Source organism: Halyomorpha halys, unplaced genomic scaffold, assembly GCF_000696795.3.
Source record: "Halyomorpha halys isolate HHAL.00 unplaced genomic scaffold, Hhal_1.1 Scaffold469.1, whole genome shotgun sequence".
Taxonomy (NCBI): Eukaryota; Metazoa; Arthropoda; class Insecta; order Hemiptera; family Pentatomidae; genus Halyomorpha; species Halyomorpha halys.
Genome location: NW_027114062.1, coordinates 905,229 through 925,103, shown reverse-complemented (window position 1 = coordinate 925,103; position 19,875 = coordinate 905,229). Strand labels below are relative to the sequence as shown.

Here is a 19,875-nt window from a genome sequence, read left to right as displayed (position 1 = left end):
TTGCATTGTACTAGTGTTTGAAAATTGATTATGCAATATCAATCATAATTACGTCCTGACTATAATCAATTTTTTGAATATCTATGAAGCTCTAATTCAATTATGATAAAGAACACACTTTTGATCTCATTGTTCAAAACTGAACTATCTATTTTCTGTTAAAAAATGTTGAGCAACAAAGTAATAAACATAGATAAGAAAAACAAATTAGCTTTAGTCAGTGCTAACTCACAGTAGGGAGCCTAGGTGGATCAGGATGGTGAGATGGTGGAATACGTATGTAAATTTAATTTCTCATATTTATGATACTACCTAATGTATCTATATTGTTAAAGAAGGGAAAAATTCAATTACTCATTTTTATTTATTTGTTATTACACATTAACTGGCTCAACAATATTTTAACACTTGACACATCCATCCTACCTCCTTAATTGTATCTCATTTTTATAATTATCATAGATAAATTTTTATTCATTATATTTTTTCTAATGAAAACAAGATTTTACTTTAAAAAAAAAAACTCATTATATTTTTTAATTTAATAACAAGAAGAATTTTTTTCTTATAGTTTTTTAAACTAAATTTAACAATAATGATTTTTTTCATCTGGAAACACACTCTATACAAACATAAACAAAGTCTATGAGCATTATAAATGAACACATCATAATTAATTTTTCTAATATAATGCAAACTTCAAAAACTTTTGGATTCTCCTTTGTTTCTAATGACCTGCAATGGGTCCTTCTAATTTTTTCGATTCCTCTACTCTTACCTTTTTTAATCATTCTCTCTTCCATATACCTTCTTTTTCTACTTAGTGACTGATTTCATCACCCGTCATCCCTGATCTTCTGATATAAATCTAGGGGATATATATCAGAAGATTAGGGAGGAGTTTTTAGGTGCCACAGTGTAGTAAGTAAAGTAATGCCTTTGTTGAGTTCTTAAGATATGAGAATACTCATAGTAAGTTTAGGGTCATTGTTTTGTTGGAAGACAAAAGTAACTTCTTTTTCCCACTTTCTTTTAAACTTTCCCGTAGTATAGAATTTTTGACCCATGCTTTCATTAATTATATGCAACTTACTCGTTTGGCACTCATACACCCTAGACCGTGCTATTATCTCCTATATACATATATATGTATATATGGAAAGGGGATATAAATTTTTTATTTTCATCACTTCTCTATTTTTCCACCACACTTGTGTTTTATGTGTTTTAAATTGTAACTCTTTCGAAAACATAACCAAATCTCAGAAAGAAACAGGCTTCATCAAATGTTCTGTAGCAAAAATCAACCTGTGTTTACTGTTCATTTCACTTATAAGTCGCTTCTCCTTTGGGATTCAATCATAATAATAAAATTTGTGCCCTTTATTCTACACTGTAAAGAGTGTGGCAATGAACCCATATTACATAAGGCATTACATGAGTATTAACTCTCCCAAACAGACTTAAGTATTTATTGTTTGTGAAAGAAATTTATTTTTAGTAGGATATCACTGTGGGGCCTACTAAAAGCACATTTAATTTTTTGAATCTTTTAATTAAATGTATTAATTATTTTAGAATGATTTGTATCATTTCATTGAATGTTTTTCTTTTTCATTACCAAACACCCTAGTACTTCTCGAAAAGCTTTAAATACTTCCATTGTAGTAATTCAATATACATTAAAGAGAGTTTCCAGCAATTAGATTGTGCTTTGCAGTTTTAATAAAGAAGGTTTATACAATCCAAGTATTATTTTTACTTTCACTTGACAATATATTGTAAGGGAAAGAACTTTGATTGTGAATGATTTCACAACATAATTTTCGTTGGAAATATACTTTTGTGGTTCCCTGGGTCCAAATAATCAAGTATAACAAAATGATGTGCCTGTGTGTATATTAATATGAACAGCTTAGCTCAAAAAGTCTGATGGAACTGAAATAACAAATTTAGGGAAGTGTATGCCTGGGATGTTACAGCAACCTTCTCTTTAAAATCGGCTCCTGAAGTGTTCTTTAGTATCAGATAGTTCTTATTCTCAGTTAAATAGTCTGGTAGGGCTTAAATGACCAATTTAAAATAAAATAGAATAAAAAAACATTCTCTACCCTGAACTTTGTTTAAATAGCAATTTCTCTTTGTCAGCAGTAGCACACAATGGATAAATACAATACATTAATGAATTAGATGATTAGCTATATGAAAAAAGTGTTTTTATCCGACCGGCTCAGACAAGTCTAGAAACAGTTTGGGAAATCGGAAACTGCCGAGAGCGCCCGATCTCTCTCGATCCCATTCTTAAAAATTATTATTTACAAGATTTAGTTATATTTTCTGAAATTTTTGTATTCTAAGCAAGGAAAAAAATTATATTCGTTTTTCGCACCTCAAGAAACCCATAAATAAAAAGTTATTATACGTACAATTTAAATTCTAATGATTTTTTATTTTTTTTATATTTGGAGGCTTACGATCTGAGCACGAGTCAAAATGTAGACCAGTGAAATGGAAACCAGACTCAGGTTTCGACACAGATTTTTATTTTTTATATGGTTTATATTATTGTTTTTCAAACAAGCACATAGAATATTCCGGGAGGTGTATAGATCCGAATCATTTGCAAAATTAATAGACTGAAGGGAATCGAGCAAAATACATTTAAAACTTGGTTAAAAAATTCGATTCACCGTATCATTGCTAATGCTAGTCTGATTTCAACTATTTTTTTTTTTTTTATAGATAATTTAATTAAATTTCAAATGCCCATTTGAAAATGTTGTTTTACTTAGGGAGCTCTGAAGTGCATAGATTCGTTAAAAACTGCCTATCGAAAATTTGAATCAACACCCCTCCAATCTAGTCGACAGGGAAAATAAAAAACATTGGTACATAGTTTTATCTCTATGAATACTAATCCGTAATTGATGGGTTTCATTATTTATATTTTATTATGATTTAGGAGGTTTGGGGACTGTTATTAACTTTAAAATAAACATAAATAAATTAGATAAAGTCTAATTTAAAAAAAAAAAAACAACGCTTAGATAAAGTTCTTTTACGTGACCCTCACTGTTTTCGGACGTCGTCCTCGTCCCCTCCTACCCCAGCGTATCTCTCTTCTTTGAAAAACATATTCGCATATTCCTAAGTGATTGTGTGTTGCCAATCTCTCTCTATCCGCGCCTCTCCGTTTCTCTTTAACTGATTTGGCAAGAAAAAAATTTCCCCCCTATTATAATGAGCCAATTACTCTTGCTTATTCCACTCAGGTCCAATTTTTTGTGCGGCGCCACTGCAGTTACGAGTTTACTCAGGTGACGCCTCTACTCCCTTGGCTAGAAACGGCCCTTTTTTTACACCAGGTGCCAAAGTTTACAAAATATAAAAATAAGCAACAAAATCAGCCTATAAGTTCAAGTATAACATTGGCATCAGTACACGGACAGAACAATGGCCGAATATATGTTTTTTGAACTCAAGGATTTATGAAACGCATACATTCATTCAGAACTGTTTATCGAAAAATTGACTAGGTTATAATATTTTCCGTAGATACCTAGGTGGTAAAGAAATTAAAAATAGATATGACAAGCATACAATTTTTTTTTTATCTTTGGATTGATACACACTTAATGAAAATTTTAAAAAGAATTGTTCGACATTTTGCAAAATATCATAATTTTCTTATAATAAAAATAATTTTAAAAAAAGAACAGATAAAAATTAATCATCCATTTGTAAAGTTAATAAATATTAGGTATTGCATCGGTTAGCGACTCTAAATTAAAGAAATCATTGAAAAGCTCGTTCAATGCTCAAAAAAATTCATTATTAAGATTACATTGAGGATAACTAGGTCTTAGGAAAATAAATGAATAGTTATAAAGGATAAAGGGGAAGATATAGCACGCAATCTAAATTTGTAAAGGGTTTCCATCAAAAAGGACCAATGATTGCTGAACAAACAGAAGAAGACTTCTGGAAAATAACCAGACGACCTTCACCCACACTGACGCCACAGGTGAACTCTGTCATCAAGTTTGGAATCCCAACGTTTCGACTAGCTGATTTCATCCTTATGAGGAAGTATATATAAATAGTATATTGCGTAGTAGTTCTGAAGATATCTTGAAATAATTGCTGCTAAGGTCGTGCCATTTAGTCATTTCTCAAATGGAAAAAAAAATCAATGTTTAGGTATATCTTTTAGATAAGGATTGAAGCAGCCTCGAAACCTTCCCAAAACAGTTTTAGGAGACTGGAAATTTCAAGGCCACGATAAATAAAAAAGAAATACATGCTCTGCTTGTTAACATGTTAATCACCTCTATTCATTATACTACGATTAAAATTAGCTATATATATGTTTAATTATCATGGGCATACCCAAAGAGGGGCAGGAGGGCATAATTAATAAAAAAAATTATTAATTTAATAAAATAAATTTTTTAAGCAACTATTAATAGTAATAGTTAATATAGATATAACTAAATAATATAGCTATAAATATAAATGATTTAGCTATAAATATAATTTTGTTTTATTGTATTCTTTAGTTACTCTTTAGTTTTAATGCTCCTTTCTTTTTTGTATTATTTATAATTTATATCATTTCACATATTGTATAACATTATATATTTTATTCTTTTTTATATTATATGTTGTATTTTTTTTAAAATCAAAATCACTCCATACTTACTACGAATTCATTAGCTCATTATTATCATTTGTAATTTCGGTTCATTATTATTAACTTCATAAGTGCACTCATTTTATATTATTTTTGTATTTAGTGGCATTTTATTGATTGAATTATTATTTGTATCGCTAGAAATTAATTCATTTGGTACAGGTCTAGCTTATAAATCTTAGCAGCTTCTACAACGCCCTTATGATCAAAAGTGTGACAAACTCATATTTAATTTTATATAAATCATTTCTGTATCTTATTTTGCCACCGACCGATAGATTTCATCCAGTCGGACCACATTGAATGTATTAAAAAGCAATAAAGTAATAAAAAAAATAGTGGTGATACTGATTTTAAAAGATCTCAACACAGCTGCGGTTCCTGGATAAAGGTAACGAGGTTGTATACAAATGATGCAGAAAGATTTTACTTCACTTTACTCCTTCCTTCTATTATAACAATTATACGACGTGAAATATCAGTTACAAGTGGAGATTGTTTCAGTTTTAATGCTTGAAATGGTCAGATCAATCCAATGAAGTGGAGGCAGTTAATAAACTAGATGGTTATGAGAGCTAATTGCCCTTAGCTTAATTTTTATCTGGGAAATAATTTTTTTTTTCATCTATGATATGTTTATTGGCACAGAGGAATAAATAACTTATACGTGAATCAGAAATGAAATTAATTTGTGTGAATTAGCTGTTGTAAAAAATCCGTCTACACACTGAGTCTAGGTTAGGGAAGAGCAGTGCTCAAGCAATGCACGTAGTATCTGTCAGAATGAAGGCGACCCTTTTCAGTTTCATTTTCTATACCTTTTCACAATGATAAAGTAGTTCGATTTTTCTCTTATCAAGCTCGAAATATCACATGATTGATAGAAACAAATATAATAGTAGCCAATGCTTAGGTATAAATAATCTTTCGAATTTAATTCTTGTCGGTACCAAAGGTAGTCTAGTGCGATAACCGTATACTATGGGAAATTTTGTTCGAACATTTAATTTTATTCTTATTAAATCTAAATCAACTAATTCATGATAAAAAGTTCAAAATATGCAATAAAACTTAAAATCATGCCATTTTGGCCTAGGAGAGAACATGCAGTTTTGTATAAAATTAAATATTTGACAGTTATATGATTATATGAACATATGACACAGATGTTTGAATAGAACTAGTGGCCAAAATAAGAATAATTTAGCTCATATATCGAATCATTTACCTGAATATTATTTGTTAATTTTGAGGCATTATTATTTATGAAATTTTTTCATGAACCATGGATAAATTTGTAAATGAAATAATGATTTCGTAGTTAAAACTCTAAAAAAGAACAAAATGCAATATTGTGTAGAAAAATGTCAAAATCTCGATATTCTTGCATAAATAACAAAATGGGCAAAATAAAACTAGTATCAATTTGATGTCCTTTTCATGTTTCAAATTTTTGTGAAGGTTTACTTGAATTTGAACCAAGAGAATAAAAGATAAAATTTCACGAGAATAATGTCTCTATTTATATATTACATTTTATTATCTAAGCACATGTTTGAATTACCTTATTATTAATATTCTCATCTATAAAAATATATTCTTGTGAGATTATTCAAAAAACAAAATAAAAGTGAAAAATATTGCTGAAAACATATTGTTATTTTTCAATCTAAATAATAAAAAGACAAAAGTATGATAGACTTACAGGCAAAAAAATGATCGCAATAATTTACACTATACTGCATTTAATTGGATAGATAAGCAGCATTGTTCCGTTATTCTTAGCTTGTAAAGTGTATATAATGTGTTTTAGTTCAGTAGAAGATAAAGTTTTTTTATGTTGTTTTCTTTTTTGTTTATTTGGTTCATTAAATTGAGTAGGAAGAGCGGATTATCAAGCTATTGTAGTTAGAGTAGAGTGGTTAAGATATTTGCCTTTTAACAAATCAATTAGAGAATCGAATCCCTCTACGTATTGATTTAGTAGTCCGTCAGTAAATATTTTTATATTTTTCTCTTTGTTTATTTTCTCCTACATCGTGGCCAAATTTATGATGCATAAGTTACTAATGGAGAAGTTGATCCAGTGTACAAAGCTCTCCCTAATCTAATTTTCAGTTTCTCGGCTACTGTAACGTTAATTGCCATATATTCCTTGACAGTGAATTGTAGCACTTTATCAACTGTGGAATAACATAAATTGGAAAGAATTGTTTTTAGATATTATTCTGTTTCAATTATTTCTTAAATTGATTGTATTCAATGTTTTAAACATTATCAAACGTAATGATGGTGATCGTGAACTCTAATCGTCATTTTTTCCAGCTGACTGTCAACAGATGTAGGTCCCATTGTCTCACTTACGTAACATTACTATCACGATAGAAAGGTATAAACTTTTAATAAAGTCTTACAGCAATATAGTCTTTCTTTCGCACCGATAACTATTTCAACCTGCTAGAAAAAAATTATAAATATTGATACTTTGCACATCTGGCAGAAAAAAAAAAAAAATTATTTGTCGTATTGGACAGATTGTACTGTAAGCTGTGGTTACTTTAAGGTAACCCTGCTAACTTTTGAACAGTTTATAAAGGAACCACGTCAGAGAAAGAAATACCATATTTGTTTGTTAATTAATATCTTTGGAATACATCCATTTCAAAATTAATTTTTTTTTCTCAAATGTGGCACTATTCAAGCAACACAGCAAGATTTTTAATATATACATATATATATTTTGTAATATAATTAAAATAACACTATTTAAATATAAACAGCCTTTTTATTTTTTCTTAACAGCCATGTATTCAACTGTTAAGAAAAAATAAAATAGTAAATTTTTGTGGGAAAGCGCAATTAAATGAAATTTAATAAAAAAAATGTATCAAAACAAAGAATATGCTGTACAAAAGCAACATAAGAAAAAGTAAACAGCGCACGAGCGTCCCAGATAAAAAAATTCATTCGGCGATATTGCTCCTTTACTTAATAGGAGTTTATCATTGTTTATAGGAGTTTGTATGTTGGAAAATAAAAGTTTAGATTTTATTTTTTTATTTGCCCTATTTACTTAAAAGATAGTACTGTAGGATTACTAGAATTACTTTCGTACCGGCCATCCTGCAGACTGTTCCAAAGATACACAAGGTGACGCTAATCCTCGTTACAATCTACAAAATACGTATAATGCAAAATAAAAAAAACTTCCATCTGCTTAGTGGGCCACTTTTAACGCAAAGCAGATAGTACAAGAGCCTAAGAGGAGAAAAAAGGCATTTAACTCACCCCAATTTTTGATTACTTAGTGAAAATTAGGTATAATTACTAGTCAAAATTGATGAGTCTGCCAAGAATGGGGAGGGGGAATAAAAAATGGCGGCTGTTTCAAAGCGATAAAAAAAAACTAATTTTTCATTCGGAACTCTATATCTTAAAAAGTAGAAATAACACGAGAAAACCTAAGGAAACGTCATTTAAAGAAGAGTAAATTTGCTAAAATATGAGCCCTAATAGAGTTATTTACGTTAAATAGTTTTCGAGATATAGATTTTTAAAAAGCTACATTTCATAAAAATGTTATATGGGACGTACTGAAAGATCAGTAGTTAGTGAATTTATTTTGAAAAACTTATATCTCAAAAACTATTTGACGTACAGATGTCTATTAGCACTCAAATTAAAGATTGTTTAATGGACTATAAAGTAGTTTATGATGTTTATCTCGGTAGGAGTAATAGTTTACTTGAAATTCGCTGAAATATATTGATTTATAGTTGTTTGGACAAATGTTCATTTACCAAATTTATATTCATATGTGAATATCATAAAAACTACTTCCCCTACGAAGATAAGTGTCATAAACTTCTTTATAGTAAGTTGAATTTCCTTTATTTTGAGTGTTGGCAGACATATGTGCGTGTTATGGATCTAGAGATATATTTTTTCAAATATCCAACATTTTATACGAACAACTAGAAATTAACATTTTGTGAGTTTATTTTGTCAAATATCATAAAAACTACTACTCCTACAAAGATAAGCATAATTGACTATTTTGTAGTAAATTTGACTAGCTTTAATTTGAGCGCTGGCAGACATCTGTACGTCCAATGGTTTCTGAAATGAAGTATTTCATAAATCAAACTTATTGACCGAACAACTATAAATCAATTTATTTTAGCAAATATCATAAAACTACTATTCTTACGAAGGTAAAGGTCATAAATGTCTTTATAGTCCATTATACTAGCTTTAATTTGAGTGCTAATAGACATCTTTACGTCACATAGTTCCTGAGATACAGATTTCTCAAAATAAATTAACTAACTACTAATCTTTCAGTAGATTTTAAAGAAATTTTGCTTTTTAAAAAGCTATATCTCGAGAACTGTAAATGAACAGAAGGTCTGTAAAAACTCCGATCATCTGTAATCACTAGTATTTAATGAGCCGTTTTTTTAAAGTAGTTTAGTTTGGAAAAATATTTGTATTTTTACAAACATATATAACTATTTGTAAAAACATATATGTTAATATGCACATTGTATGTTTTTTAGCATATTAAATTGATTTAGGATCTTATGTGGTCTCTATTAAAATATTAGTTAATTAATTATTTATACTTCTTATCACTTTAAATCGGTTTATACCCCTTTCAAAGTCATTAAAATGTGAAAATCATATATTTATTAAATATCATATATGGAATTCCTCTTCATTGCGGTTATATATAATAACATTAAAATTGTTAAAACATTGGATGAAAATATATCTTCGCTTGAAATAGAAATAAATGATAAACAAATATGTCTGCTGCTGTACATCCTTCTATACCTATATGTATTTTAAGGGTTGTGGAAGGTTTTTTTTTTTTTTAGAAAATAAATCAAAATAAGGGATATTTTATAAATATCAACCAAAATTACTGTCCAATTCTACGGAAATATTTTGAATTTTTAATATTATTGAATATAAAATTTAAACTTTAAATTAATAATTAGTAATTTTAGAGGTAATCTTGCTTCTTAGTTTCCAGTCAAAGTACTAAAAGAATACGCCACTAAGTTTTTATACTCAATAAATGGGTGAAGTACAAAAATACCAGTGAAAAAACAGAAGTTTTTATTTCAATAGTGTTGCCACACATATGAAAATGAAGTAGTGAAATAAGTAATATAATTAATGAACTAAAAATTATGTATTGGAGGAAAGTGGATTTATCTCAGTTTGATTTCATCATTATTGAAGCAATTAATTTTCTTATTTCATTTACTGCACAAATTACCATTGGCAAAGCAATAAATTTTTTTTAGAACTGTTTATAGATAAAAGATCGTAGTAGATTGCATTCATTAACTTCTTTTAAAATATGGACTTATTCCTCTTTAAAAGGATATGGTTCAAATTAGGTTTTAAATCATTGGAAACATATGAGGTACCAAATAATTGAAACTTAAGATTAAGCAGTATAAAGAGCAGCATTTTAGTGTTTGCATGTTCCTATTATTACACTCACTATCAAATTCCTAACGGATACTACCCGTTATGCAGTAAATCTTTATGCAATTCGATATTCGGTGTAATCACATTACCTTGAAGGTTATTACACTGCTTATGTCTTTGGTAAATCGATACATGCAACTGGCCTTTAAGCAATATGATGGTAGACCTAAATAGCAAATTAAAGATAGTAAGGTAATCATTTTTATCATAACATAAAGTATAAATCTGGTATAACGCGAATAGGATGAAACTACTGATTATAGTCAATATACTAGAAATTAGGTATGAGTATGAAAATATACTAATTTTATAAAATTATTACTATCTTAAATACTTAAAAAATTGTTTAAACATAAATGCGATTAAATAAAACTATTTAAGATTATTGAATATAAAGATTCTTTTTATTTTCCTATAAATATCATTAATGCATGTATATGTCAGTTTGCCTCCGATTTTCATAGTGTGCTGTTGTACTGTGGCGTAAAATGAGGAATTTTTTTTTTCTATTTTGTTGTTTATTTTTTGTTTTTCTCTCTGGTTAATTAATGTAATCATATGATTAATTAACTGATTCGCCCGGTTTATCCCAAAACGTCCAAGATAAAACCAACACATAAGTAAATTTGAAATAAAGAAAATCCAGGGATCCATCGAATCACCTCATTTTTTGTCACCAGCTAAGAAAAATGGAAATACTTTTCTAGATATCTGTACAAGACACAATATTCAAATTTATCAGGATAAAATATTTAGATCCAAAGGACCAATTTCCACGAAAGTCTACATGGCATCTATTAGGTAAATGTGAGAAAATTTCCAGTCTGGAAGGGAACGGTGGATCCATCTCTTGCGACGAAGAAAAAGCTAAAGCGTTCGCAAATTATTTTGAGAAGACGTTCAGCAACACAGAAAGAGAAACAGATCCACAATTGACGAGTATATAAATCTACCACTGACTTATTTGACATGACAGCTTCCACTTAAATTCACCACTTAAAAACAAATTCTAGAACTAATTGTGGGAGGGGGCTTAAAGTAAAGAAAATAATTTTCTGGTCATGGCTTGATACCACTCAACAATTAAACGTTACCCAGAAAAGCTGTCGTTTTCATTACGTCAATTTTTAATTGACTATGCTCTGGACTCATTCATGAAACATGGAAGAAAGCCGAACTTTTAGTGATTCATAAGCCTGGTAAAAATGCAAACAAAGTTCAGCAGTTATAAGCTATGATAACATGATAATGGTAGAGAATTTACTGAAGACTCATCCCAATGATTTGGAACAATACTTTACGAAATAGTTGATTAGTCTTAATATGGAAAAATATACTGCAAAAATCTTTACTCTTAGACACCCATCAGACCCACCTTAACAAATTCTCAAAGTTAAAGAATTACAACGGAGTCCTGCCAGTGAAGCAGTGAAATACCTAGGAAGTCAGCTTGATCGTCGCCATGCTTCGAATCACCATATCAAAAGTTAACCCTAAGCTACGCATGGTTAGAAATGCTGTATCCAATTATCAATATTAAATTCATTATTAATGTACCCATGAAGTCTGGGAAGCGGCATCCTGTACGAAAAAAAAATTGCAATCTACCAGTGTGTACCAGACTCCCTCTCCTCTCCCATTATCAATTGTTACAATAATGTAATGTCCACCAGGCCGATCCAGTAATATAGAAATAATGAAAAGTGAGTATAGTAGGGCCTATTATTTACAATATTATATATTGTAAGTATTAATAAAGCATATATATGTTAAATTATATTGTTTAATTGAATTTTTTAAATATGATATTGTTCAAGGTCCACGATGAAGATTTTTCTTTCAATGATGATACTACCCTTTTATATTTCTATGGCTTCTTTCCTTCAACAGAAACGATCCTGTGTAACCCAGTACCTGTTCATGAATCACTACATATTTTCAGAATCAAATTACTTACAAATTACGTAACTATTTTTTCCAAATCAATATATTCGAATACTGTATACGAAATATGTCAATGCACAATTGTGCATACTTATGTTCGTCCAAATATTTCTTTTACACATAATCATTTCGTTCATGATAATCCCGAAGAATTAAAAATCATTTTAATTTGTAATTCACAGAATACAAATAATAATAAAATTAGTTGATCTGCCTGTGCAATATTGAACAGAAAAATAGATAAATGATCTAGTGTAATTCAGGCATTCTTGTAATCCCGAGGTATTTTTTTGTGCGTTATTTAATCGTTTTAGGTACTAAGTATTTATTCTTATGGATATCTCATACAGAAAATGCTAAATAAAAAAGGACTTGACTGGTTTTCAATGTAACCCCCCAATTATTAATTCTGTTTGATGATTTGATTTTTTAAAACCAGATTTAAAGGATTTAATAAGTAGTCATAGAATTTCAAGATTAATTACTTTTATGTTTCTAAAAGTACGATTTATGATTAAACCAAGAAAAATTCAACCTAAATATGCTTCCTAAATATCTATAATCTCTCTAAATATGTATATTTTTATACACATATTTATTATTGTATTTATATATACATATGTATATCCTTTTTTTTATATCTTGAACGTTTTACGATAGAATTCTGTATTCTTATCTCTTAAGCCGGTATGGCAACAAAAGCAGTCTAGCTGTTTCAGAAGCGATTTCATTATCTAAGTTCATACAAGGCTCAAATGTATTAAAAAGAAAATGCAAGAGTGGTGTTTTTCGTTAACTTTAATACTTTGAAGAATGTAATGCCTATTGTGTGTAGCCATTTTAATCACGTACCGTCTTGTATATATAAACACTTTGTATATTTGTATGCATGAATTTGGCAATAGGTGCTGGAAGTTAATAAAAAAAAAAGTGTCAAAGCATTATTTTAAAATAAATCGAAGAGTAGGTGAAAAAAACAATTGCTATTTAAGTTAGACCTTTTTATCGTTCAAAATAATTTATTGTCGTTTTGACCCTGTTCCTTGAAAAACTTTGAAAGATAAAAGATTGAATAACCAAAAAATGTGTATATTACTATTTAAAACGTTACTTTGTGTTAAAGGGGAATAATACAAAATAAATTTTAAAAAATAAAATAAAAAAAACGTAGTCTACTTGATTTAGTATAAAACATAAAAAATCTATACTTCGAATAAGATTAGGATTTTAAATTTGCAATTTTTTTTCTAGAAAATATGTGGCTTCATTTTATCCACAGAAAAAAATCAAAACAAGTAGAAACCCTGTTTTAGCGAAATTAGTGGTTTTTCGTTTTTTCTATATAATTTTTTTGAACGGAGAATGTAAGTTTCAGTTTTATACTCTACATATGGTACAGAATTAAATATGGTTGTAGTTGACTTTACGTTTTGACTAATAATTTTTAATTCCTTTCTACCTTAACTATCCATTTCCCATGTTTTTTGGTAATCACAATATATTCCCATTGCTGAAGATTTCAGTCATTAAACGAGAAAATATGACTAAAGTGAATTTTTTTTTTTAAAACAATTAAGTATCAAATTTTTACAACACAATACAATGTAATGTAAAAAACAGGCATATCAACTAAGAATATATATGTTAATATTTTAATATAATGAATTATTTATATCCCATTTTTGCAAGACATTATTTTAAACTGCTACACTAACTATAAATAGCGGACCTAGCGTCAATAAAAAGAAAATCACATTGATTTTTATCTGAAATAGCAGCTGAATGTCTAATATGAAATTGGTGAATGAACACAACAACGTTCCGGGATTATTCCCCATCTTCAGGTTACTAGAAAACAAATTCACAAATTTAACATATGCTTACAACATTAACCCTATATCACTTATTATTCATTAAACTATTCATAAACTATTTACCTGATTAAATTTTTTATATAATATATAATTAACTCCTTATTTGTCACTTCACGCTAATATCAAACATATTATTGTCAATAATTGAAACTTTTTATAATAATCAAATATTACACATTTTTAAATCAAGGAGAATAATTACCTTCCTGAAGGTTATCATTAACTATGATAACTAGATAGAACTATAACAATAATCTCCTACCTCTATTACCACAATGATGAACAATCCAACTACATTTAACAATTTTTATATGATAAAAACAACTAAAATTAAATAAATATAACTATTATACAAACCTAAAATATTAATTTATTTATAATCTCTATGTAATGTGTACATAAAGTCTTAGTGTCTGTTTTAAAATTAATTGCTTTGTCTATGTTTTTAGTAATATGTACTGCTTCTATTATTTTTCTATTCTTATTAGGGTTAACTACATCTAATATTTCTGGATTATTGAAATCAAATTGATGTTTATATTTAATACTATGTTGTGCCAATGCAGTAGTATTGATGTTTTTATATTTTTACAATTAATCTTATGTTGATCAATTCTTGTTTTTAATTTTTTAGATGTTTCCCCAATGTACATGAAGATGGGAAATAACCCAGAAACGTTGTTGTCTGTGTAATAAATTGTTATATTTAAATAAGGAAGATTGTGTGTTATTCACCAATTTCATATTAGTTTCTAGAAACTCTTCCAGTAGAAGATCATTAATTTAAGCTGAATGTCATTTGATATATAAAAGCGAACTAAATCTCTCAATAATTAACTGATATTAATATTTATTTGATATTACACTTTTTTTTCTGTCTCGATTTCTGTTATCATCTACTAATAGGCCTACAAACAAATTGTAAATTGTAAATAAGTTTTCACTCTAATATTTTGATTCTCAAACATGGAAATCAACTTTTAAATTGATACCTAGGATTAATTGTTATTAGTTCTGTATATTGTGGGAATATGCAAATGAAACATTGTACTTTTAATTTTGATTAATAATTACCATATTGTTTATATAATCTGACCTTCCTGTCCTCGAATGCTGTCCTTAATCGTTTGTTCTTGAGAAATATCAAGTTAAATCACTTTTGTTCGACCCACAGTGCGGAACACGGCTAATATTCGTTTCTATTCGTCATTGCTGTCTTCAGAAGACAGCAGAAGTCTTCGGATAGATTCGAGATGTAAGTACTTCATTCAGAAATATAATTTTGACTGTTTATATAATTTGTGATTAATAAATATTTAGAGCTCATGGTTAAGTCGATGGTTCTCATATCGAGAATCACTACTTAATGCTTAATTTTGGTTAATTTATCTTTAGTTACCTTATAATTGAGGAAATGAAATGACCCCATTGGTTATTATGATCTATTTATGGAATATTAGGTATAGAATACAGCGGTTTAGAAAGTTGTAGATGTGTGAAGATAGTATGAAGCATTAATCTTAGTTTAATAAAATTTACTCAATACAATAAATAAGCTTAAGCTGTTGTTATGATAATTGATCTTGTTCCTTTTAAGGATTGATTGATTGTACCATTAAATAATTGTGAGTATCTTTACCAGGCATGCTTCATACAGCACATGACCAATTTGTCCCATAATAAACTATTAGATTTTCTCTATTATTTTTTTTTAATATTGGGCAGATTAATGTTTCGGAAAGATTGAACTAGAGTGTAGATTACCTTTTAGCTATTAATTGCAAACGAAACTGTTTACTCATTCAGGTACCCAAAAAGGAGTTGGAAGAAATATAGGAATCCGTTGGATTTTTTTTTTTTTTTTGCTGTATTGAAAAATATCTCTTAATTCAATATACTTCTTATTGATTTACCTCTGAGGTCTAAAAAGTTATTTTTAGAAAATTGTCGTCCTCTGGTCCCCTATTTAGTGTTTTCGAAATCTGCTAAACCGTTATTATTAAAATTTTAGGATATGTATCATAAATTAAGCAAGTCGTCTAAGCCTTAAAGGTTTCAAGAAAGAAATTTTAAATCTACGATAACTTAGACAAACTAAATAAAATCGATTTAGTTAAACTACGAGTTAATTAGTTTTATATTCTTAATGAATTTCATAACTTTTTAATCCTTACCAGTTGACTACATTTAACTATTTTCAAGAAATAATCATTTGTTTTTTTTCGTAGTTTCTTTTCTTTTTCTTTTTTTCATATCTTAGCTTTATTCTCAATCCTCACGGTCAGGGGAATTGAAAAAAAACTTTATATCGATATAAATAGTCGATTTAAATAAATTACGCCTAAGTAATGTTTTAAAAATAGAATTTTTTTTTCTAGGTGTTTCAAAACTCACCTGTTTTTATATACGGAATCGAAATAGAATAATAATTAGTACAGCAACTGAAGATATAGTAATTATAAATTATAATAAAAACTGTTATAAATAAAAAATACATTGATTTTGAAAATATTAAATATAAAATAAAAAATAAATTATAATCCTAATACATCTTAGAAAAAAATCGCTTATTTTCATTTTTCAAACCAATTATTTCTAATCTTATGTCTACAGTGTACATAAAGCAAAACTATTATTTATTAATGTTTTAGATGTAAAAAAACTAAAATAATAATATTAGTCAATATACATCAGTCTAACCGATTATAAAATTGTTTGAAACAATTATAAGCACTGAGCATAATATTTTAGAAAAAATATATTAACTTTTCTTTCGTGTTTCTACACTCAGAAGAGATTAGAAATAGCTGGGTTTTCCCTTATTAAGATTGACAAGGGATTAGGAAGGTGAACTTTCTACAACCTTCAGCTTTTCCCAAAATCCAATAAGACACTAACAAGAACCAAACCTTAATCCTTTAAGTTAAAAATATCCCTATTGTTGAACTAAAATTAAAAGTTCATTAAAAATTGAAGGTCAGTCTATCTCAAAATTCTCGCATTTTGATATTTGGGTCCTGAAAAAAAGGGCAGAGAGATTAGTGATATATTTTCCTAATTTGTTTAAATAAACAACTGCATAATTATTCTGAAAATAATCTGAATGGGTTTTATTTTTGGGAAGATATCAATCAAAGCAACTGTTGGTTTGTTGGATAATAATCTTCAGGAATTTATGCATCCAAATCTTAGTAGTCGTAATAAAAGTACAAAGTAGTCATAATTTATTAACCAGGAGACAATAATAGTTGTTATATCAAAACTAAAAATATTTACAGTGTACCTTACTTATCGTTATTAAAATAATGCAACCAAAGCGATATTTTAGAGACGTTTCAAAAAGGGGAAGGCGTCGCAATACCTGATTTGAAAAATAAAGTAACTCTACCTGGTAATTACAGGCGAATGGAGGGAAAGTAAGGATTATCTTATAGGCAACCAACCTTTATTAACCAGAATGAGAGGATCGAGTTTGCATTCCGTGGGGCCCCATGAAATAAAATTCTATCCACCAACGCCAGAATCTAACTGGAACCAGAGCAGACTAGAGACTGCTAATACGGCCTCCGTGTCTTTTTTTTTCTAGGTGTTGTTTATAATATAGACATATATCACTATAATATTGCCACTAATAACCCATGAGCTGAGGTGAGATAGGGTCTTTTTGTTATTTTTATGGAGATTTGTTTCATGATCACAAGAAAATTTTGATTCCCTAGAAACCTAAGAATTTTGCTTGCCACATTCTGTAGGGTGCAATAAATTCAAAATTCATATTAATTTTGTTTAATTTTCTGAATTTAGTTTTCCAAAACGTATCGTAATTCCTTGGATAAAGGTTCTTAGCACCTAGTGATCGAGCAGTTCCACGTGTTCTTGCAAAAAAGTATTTCAATTTTTTTTAATAATTTTTACATCATTGTTTTACTCCTGTAATCAGCTCAGTTATAAGACGCTCTTGCTTTTAATTGGCAGACAAATTTAAATTAATTATGTGCTATAGATTTACGGTGCGCTGCAAGGTAAAAAAAAATATATTGCTATTATATAATTTAAATATAGCATAAAATAACGCATTACTATTTCATATTACTTGTTTACTCAGGATTTGTTTCTTTATCACACCATGCATAATGGTTTTGAAGAGCTTGATGGAATGCTAAACCTCACTTGAATCGATTACAGTTTCTTTTGCTTTGTAATATTTTAAAAATATTTCTGGCGCAAGAAGAAGTAATTGTGATGTACCGTTTTCAAAAGTGGTTAATTCTGAAATACATTAATAGTACTAGTATGATTATCCACTACCAGTATAATTATCAAAACTTTAAGGAAGTGTCTAACAACGAAGGTTGAAACAACGCCACTTTATCCTTGAGGTATAATATGCAAAAAGATGTGGATTGGTGATTACATGAACCTTCAAGAGCGCAAGTTTGTCCTTTTTTATTTACCGTGTAATATTATTAATAGTTTATTCTTAAATATTTTGTAAAAAAGGACACATGCTTATTAATCGATTTGTGTAATTTTCCAGCATTGGACAAGCAACATTTCTTTCACTTCCTCATATCCAACAATAAATGATAGTTTTTGTGTAATTTTCAATATCACGCTACAGTAAAACAACTTCTCTTGCAAAGTACATAGTATTTTGATGTATACTATTTAGAGATACGATATAAAGGGAGGCTGGTGAACTAATTAATAATTTTCATTTGTTCGGAATTGCATTAAATGATTTCCATTGTTCTTATTTAATTGATTTTGAAAATCAGAGTTATGCTTATGAACATTAGTTGATGTTGATTTAATTTCTTGGAAATTTCTTGGATGAACAAATATACTTCAAGGATATTACGGTCCGGTCAAAAAGGTACTCAAAGTACAAGGTACAAAAAGTAAAACACTACTTATTAAAAATTTAATAGTGATATGCAGTTAAACTATTAATAAACAGGTTGTATTAAGAGCACCTCCTACTGAAGGCCAGACACGACCTCACTTTAGAATACGCTTGTTGGGTTAATTAGTGTATGTAATTTAATTGAAGGAATTAAAAAGAAAATTAATTTATTAAATAATTTACAGGGTGAACAAGAGAAAAAATATACTCGAATCTATAGTGTAATGACAGAGTTATAAAGGGGTAGAAAAAAGAAACACGGGTGGATTAGGTTAGTTTTTATTATTTTGAATTAGAGCCAGTGAAGATGGTAATATTGATATGTGGTGCTCAAAGTTCTGGTTGCGTTGGATTAGAAATGAAAAATATAGTCAACTCATTTCATTCTATCCACATATTCCTCTCTCCCGGTTCTCGTCCCGATTCAGGGGACAACTAGGGATGGGATATCGAAAGAAAAATATCGATATCGGTATCGATATCGATATCTGATACCAATATCGGTATCGATATTATATCGGACCTAAAATATCGATATTTTAAAATATCGATATCGAAAATTTAACGAATTAAAGTAATAATAATTATAAAAGGATACCATAGCATGATATTGGAAGACTTATATCATGTCATACCTTATCAAAATACATAAGAAACTCTTAATAACTATGAAAAAAAGCAACACCACGACAACCATATCATAAAGATAAAAAACATTAACTAAAATATAATTGTTTTATTGAAGAAAATTTAAAAATGGAATATCGATATTTTATTTTGATAAATACATATTTATTTCAATAGTTTGTATTATTGTAATATCGATATAGTATATAAGAATAATATTCCGATATTATTTTATCGAAATATCGACATATTGTTTAAAATGTCTAAAATAACATATAGAAATTTTAAAATAGGAATATCGATATTTAATTTTGATATTGCGTATT

General features: G+C 28.4%; 1 protein-coding gene across 3 annotated transcripts in view; it reads left to right on the top strand.

Annotated features, from left to right (window-relative positions):
* The first annotated feature begins 232 nt into the window (after window positions 1-232).
* Window positions 233-19,875, top strand: part of blot (bloated tubules) — a 268,462-nt gene continuing 248,819 nt past the window's right edge. The window contains exon 1 of one of the 3 annotated variants that reach the window (XM_024358844.2): window positions 233-276. In XM_024358844.2, the coding sequence (XP_024214612.1) occupies window positions 257-276 (20 nt within the window). In that variant the 5' untranslated portion in view covers window positions 233-256. Of the gene's footprint in view, window positions 277-15,253; window positions 15,272-19,875 lie in introns of those variants that run through there. The other 2 variants (XM_024358846.2, XM_067051338.1) reach the window with 2 other exon arrangements.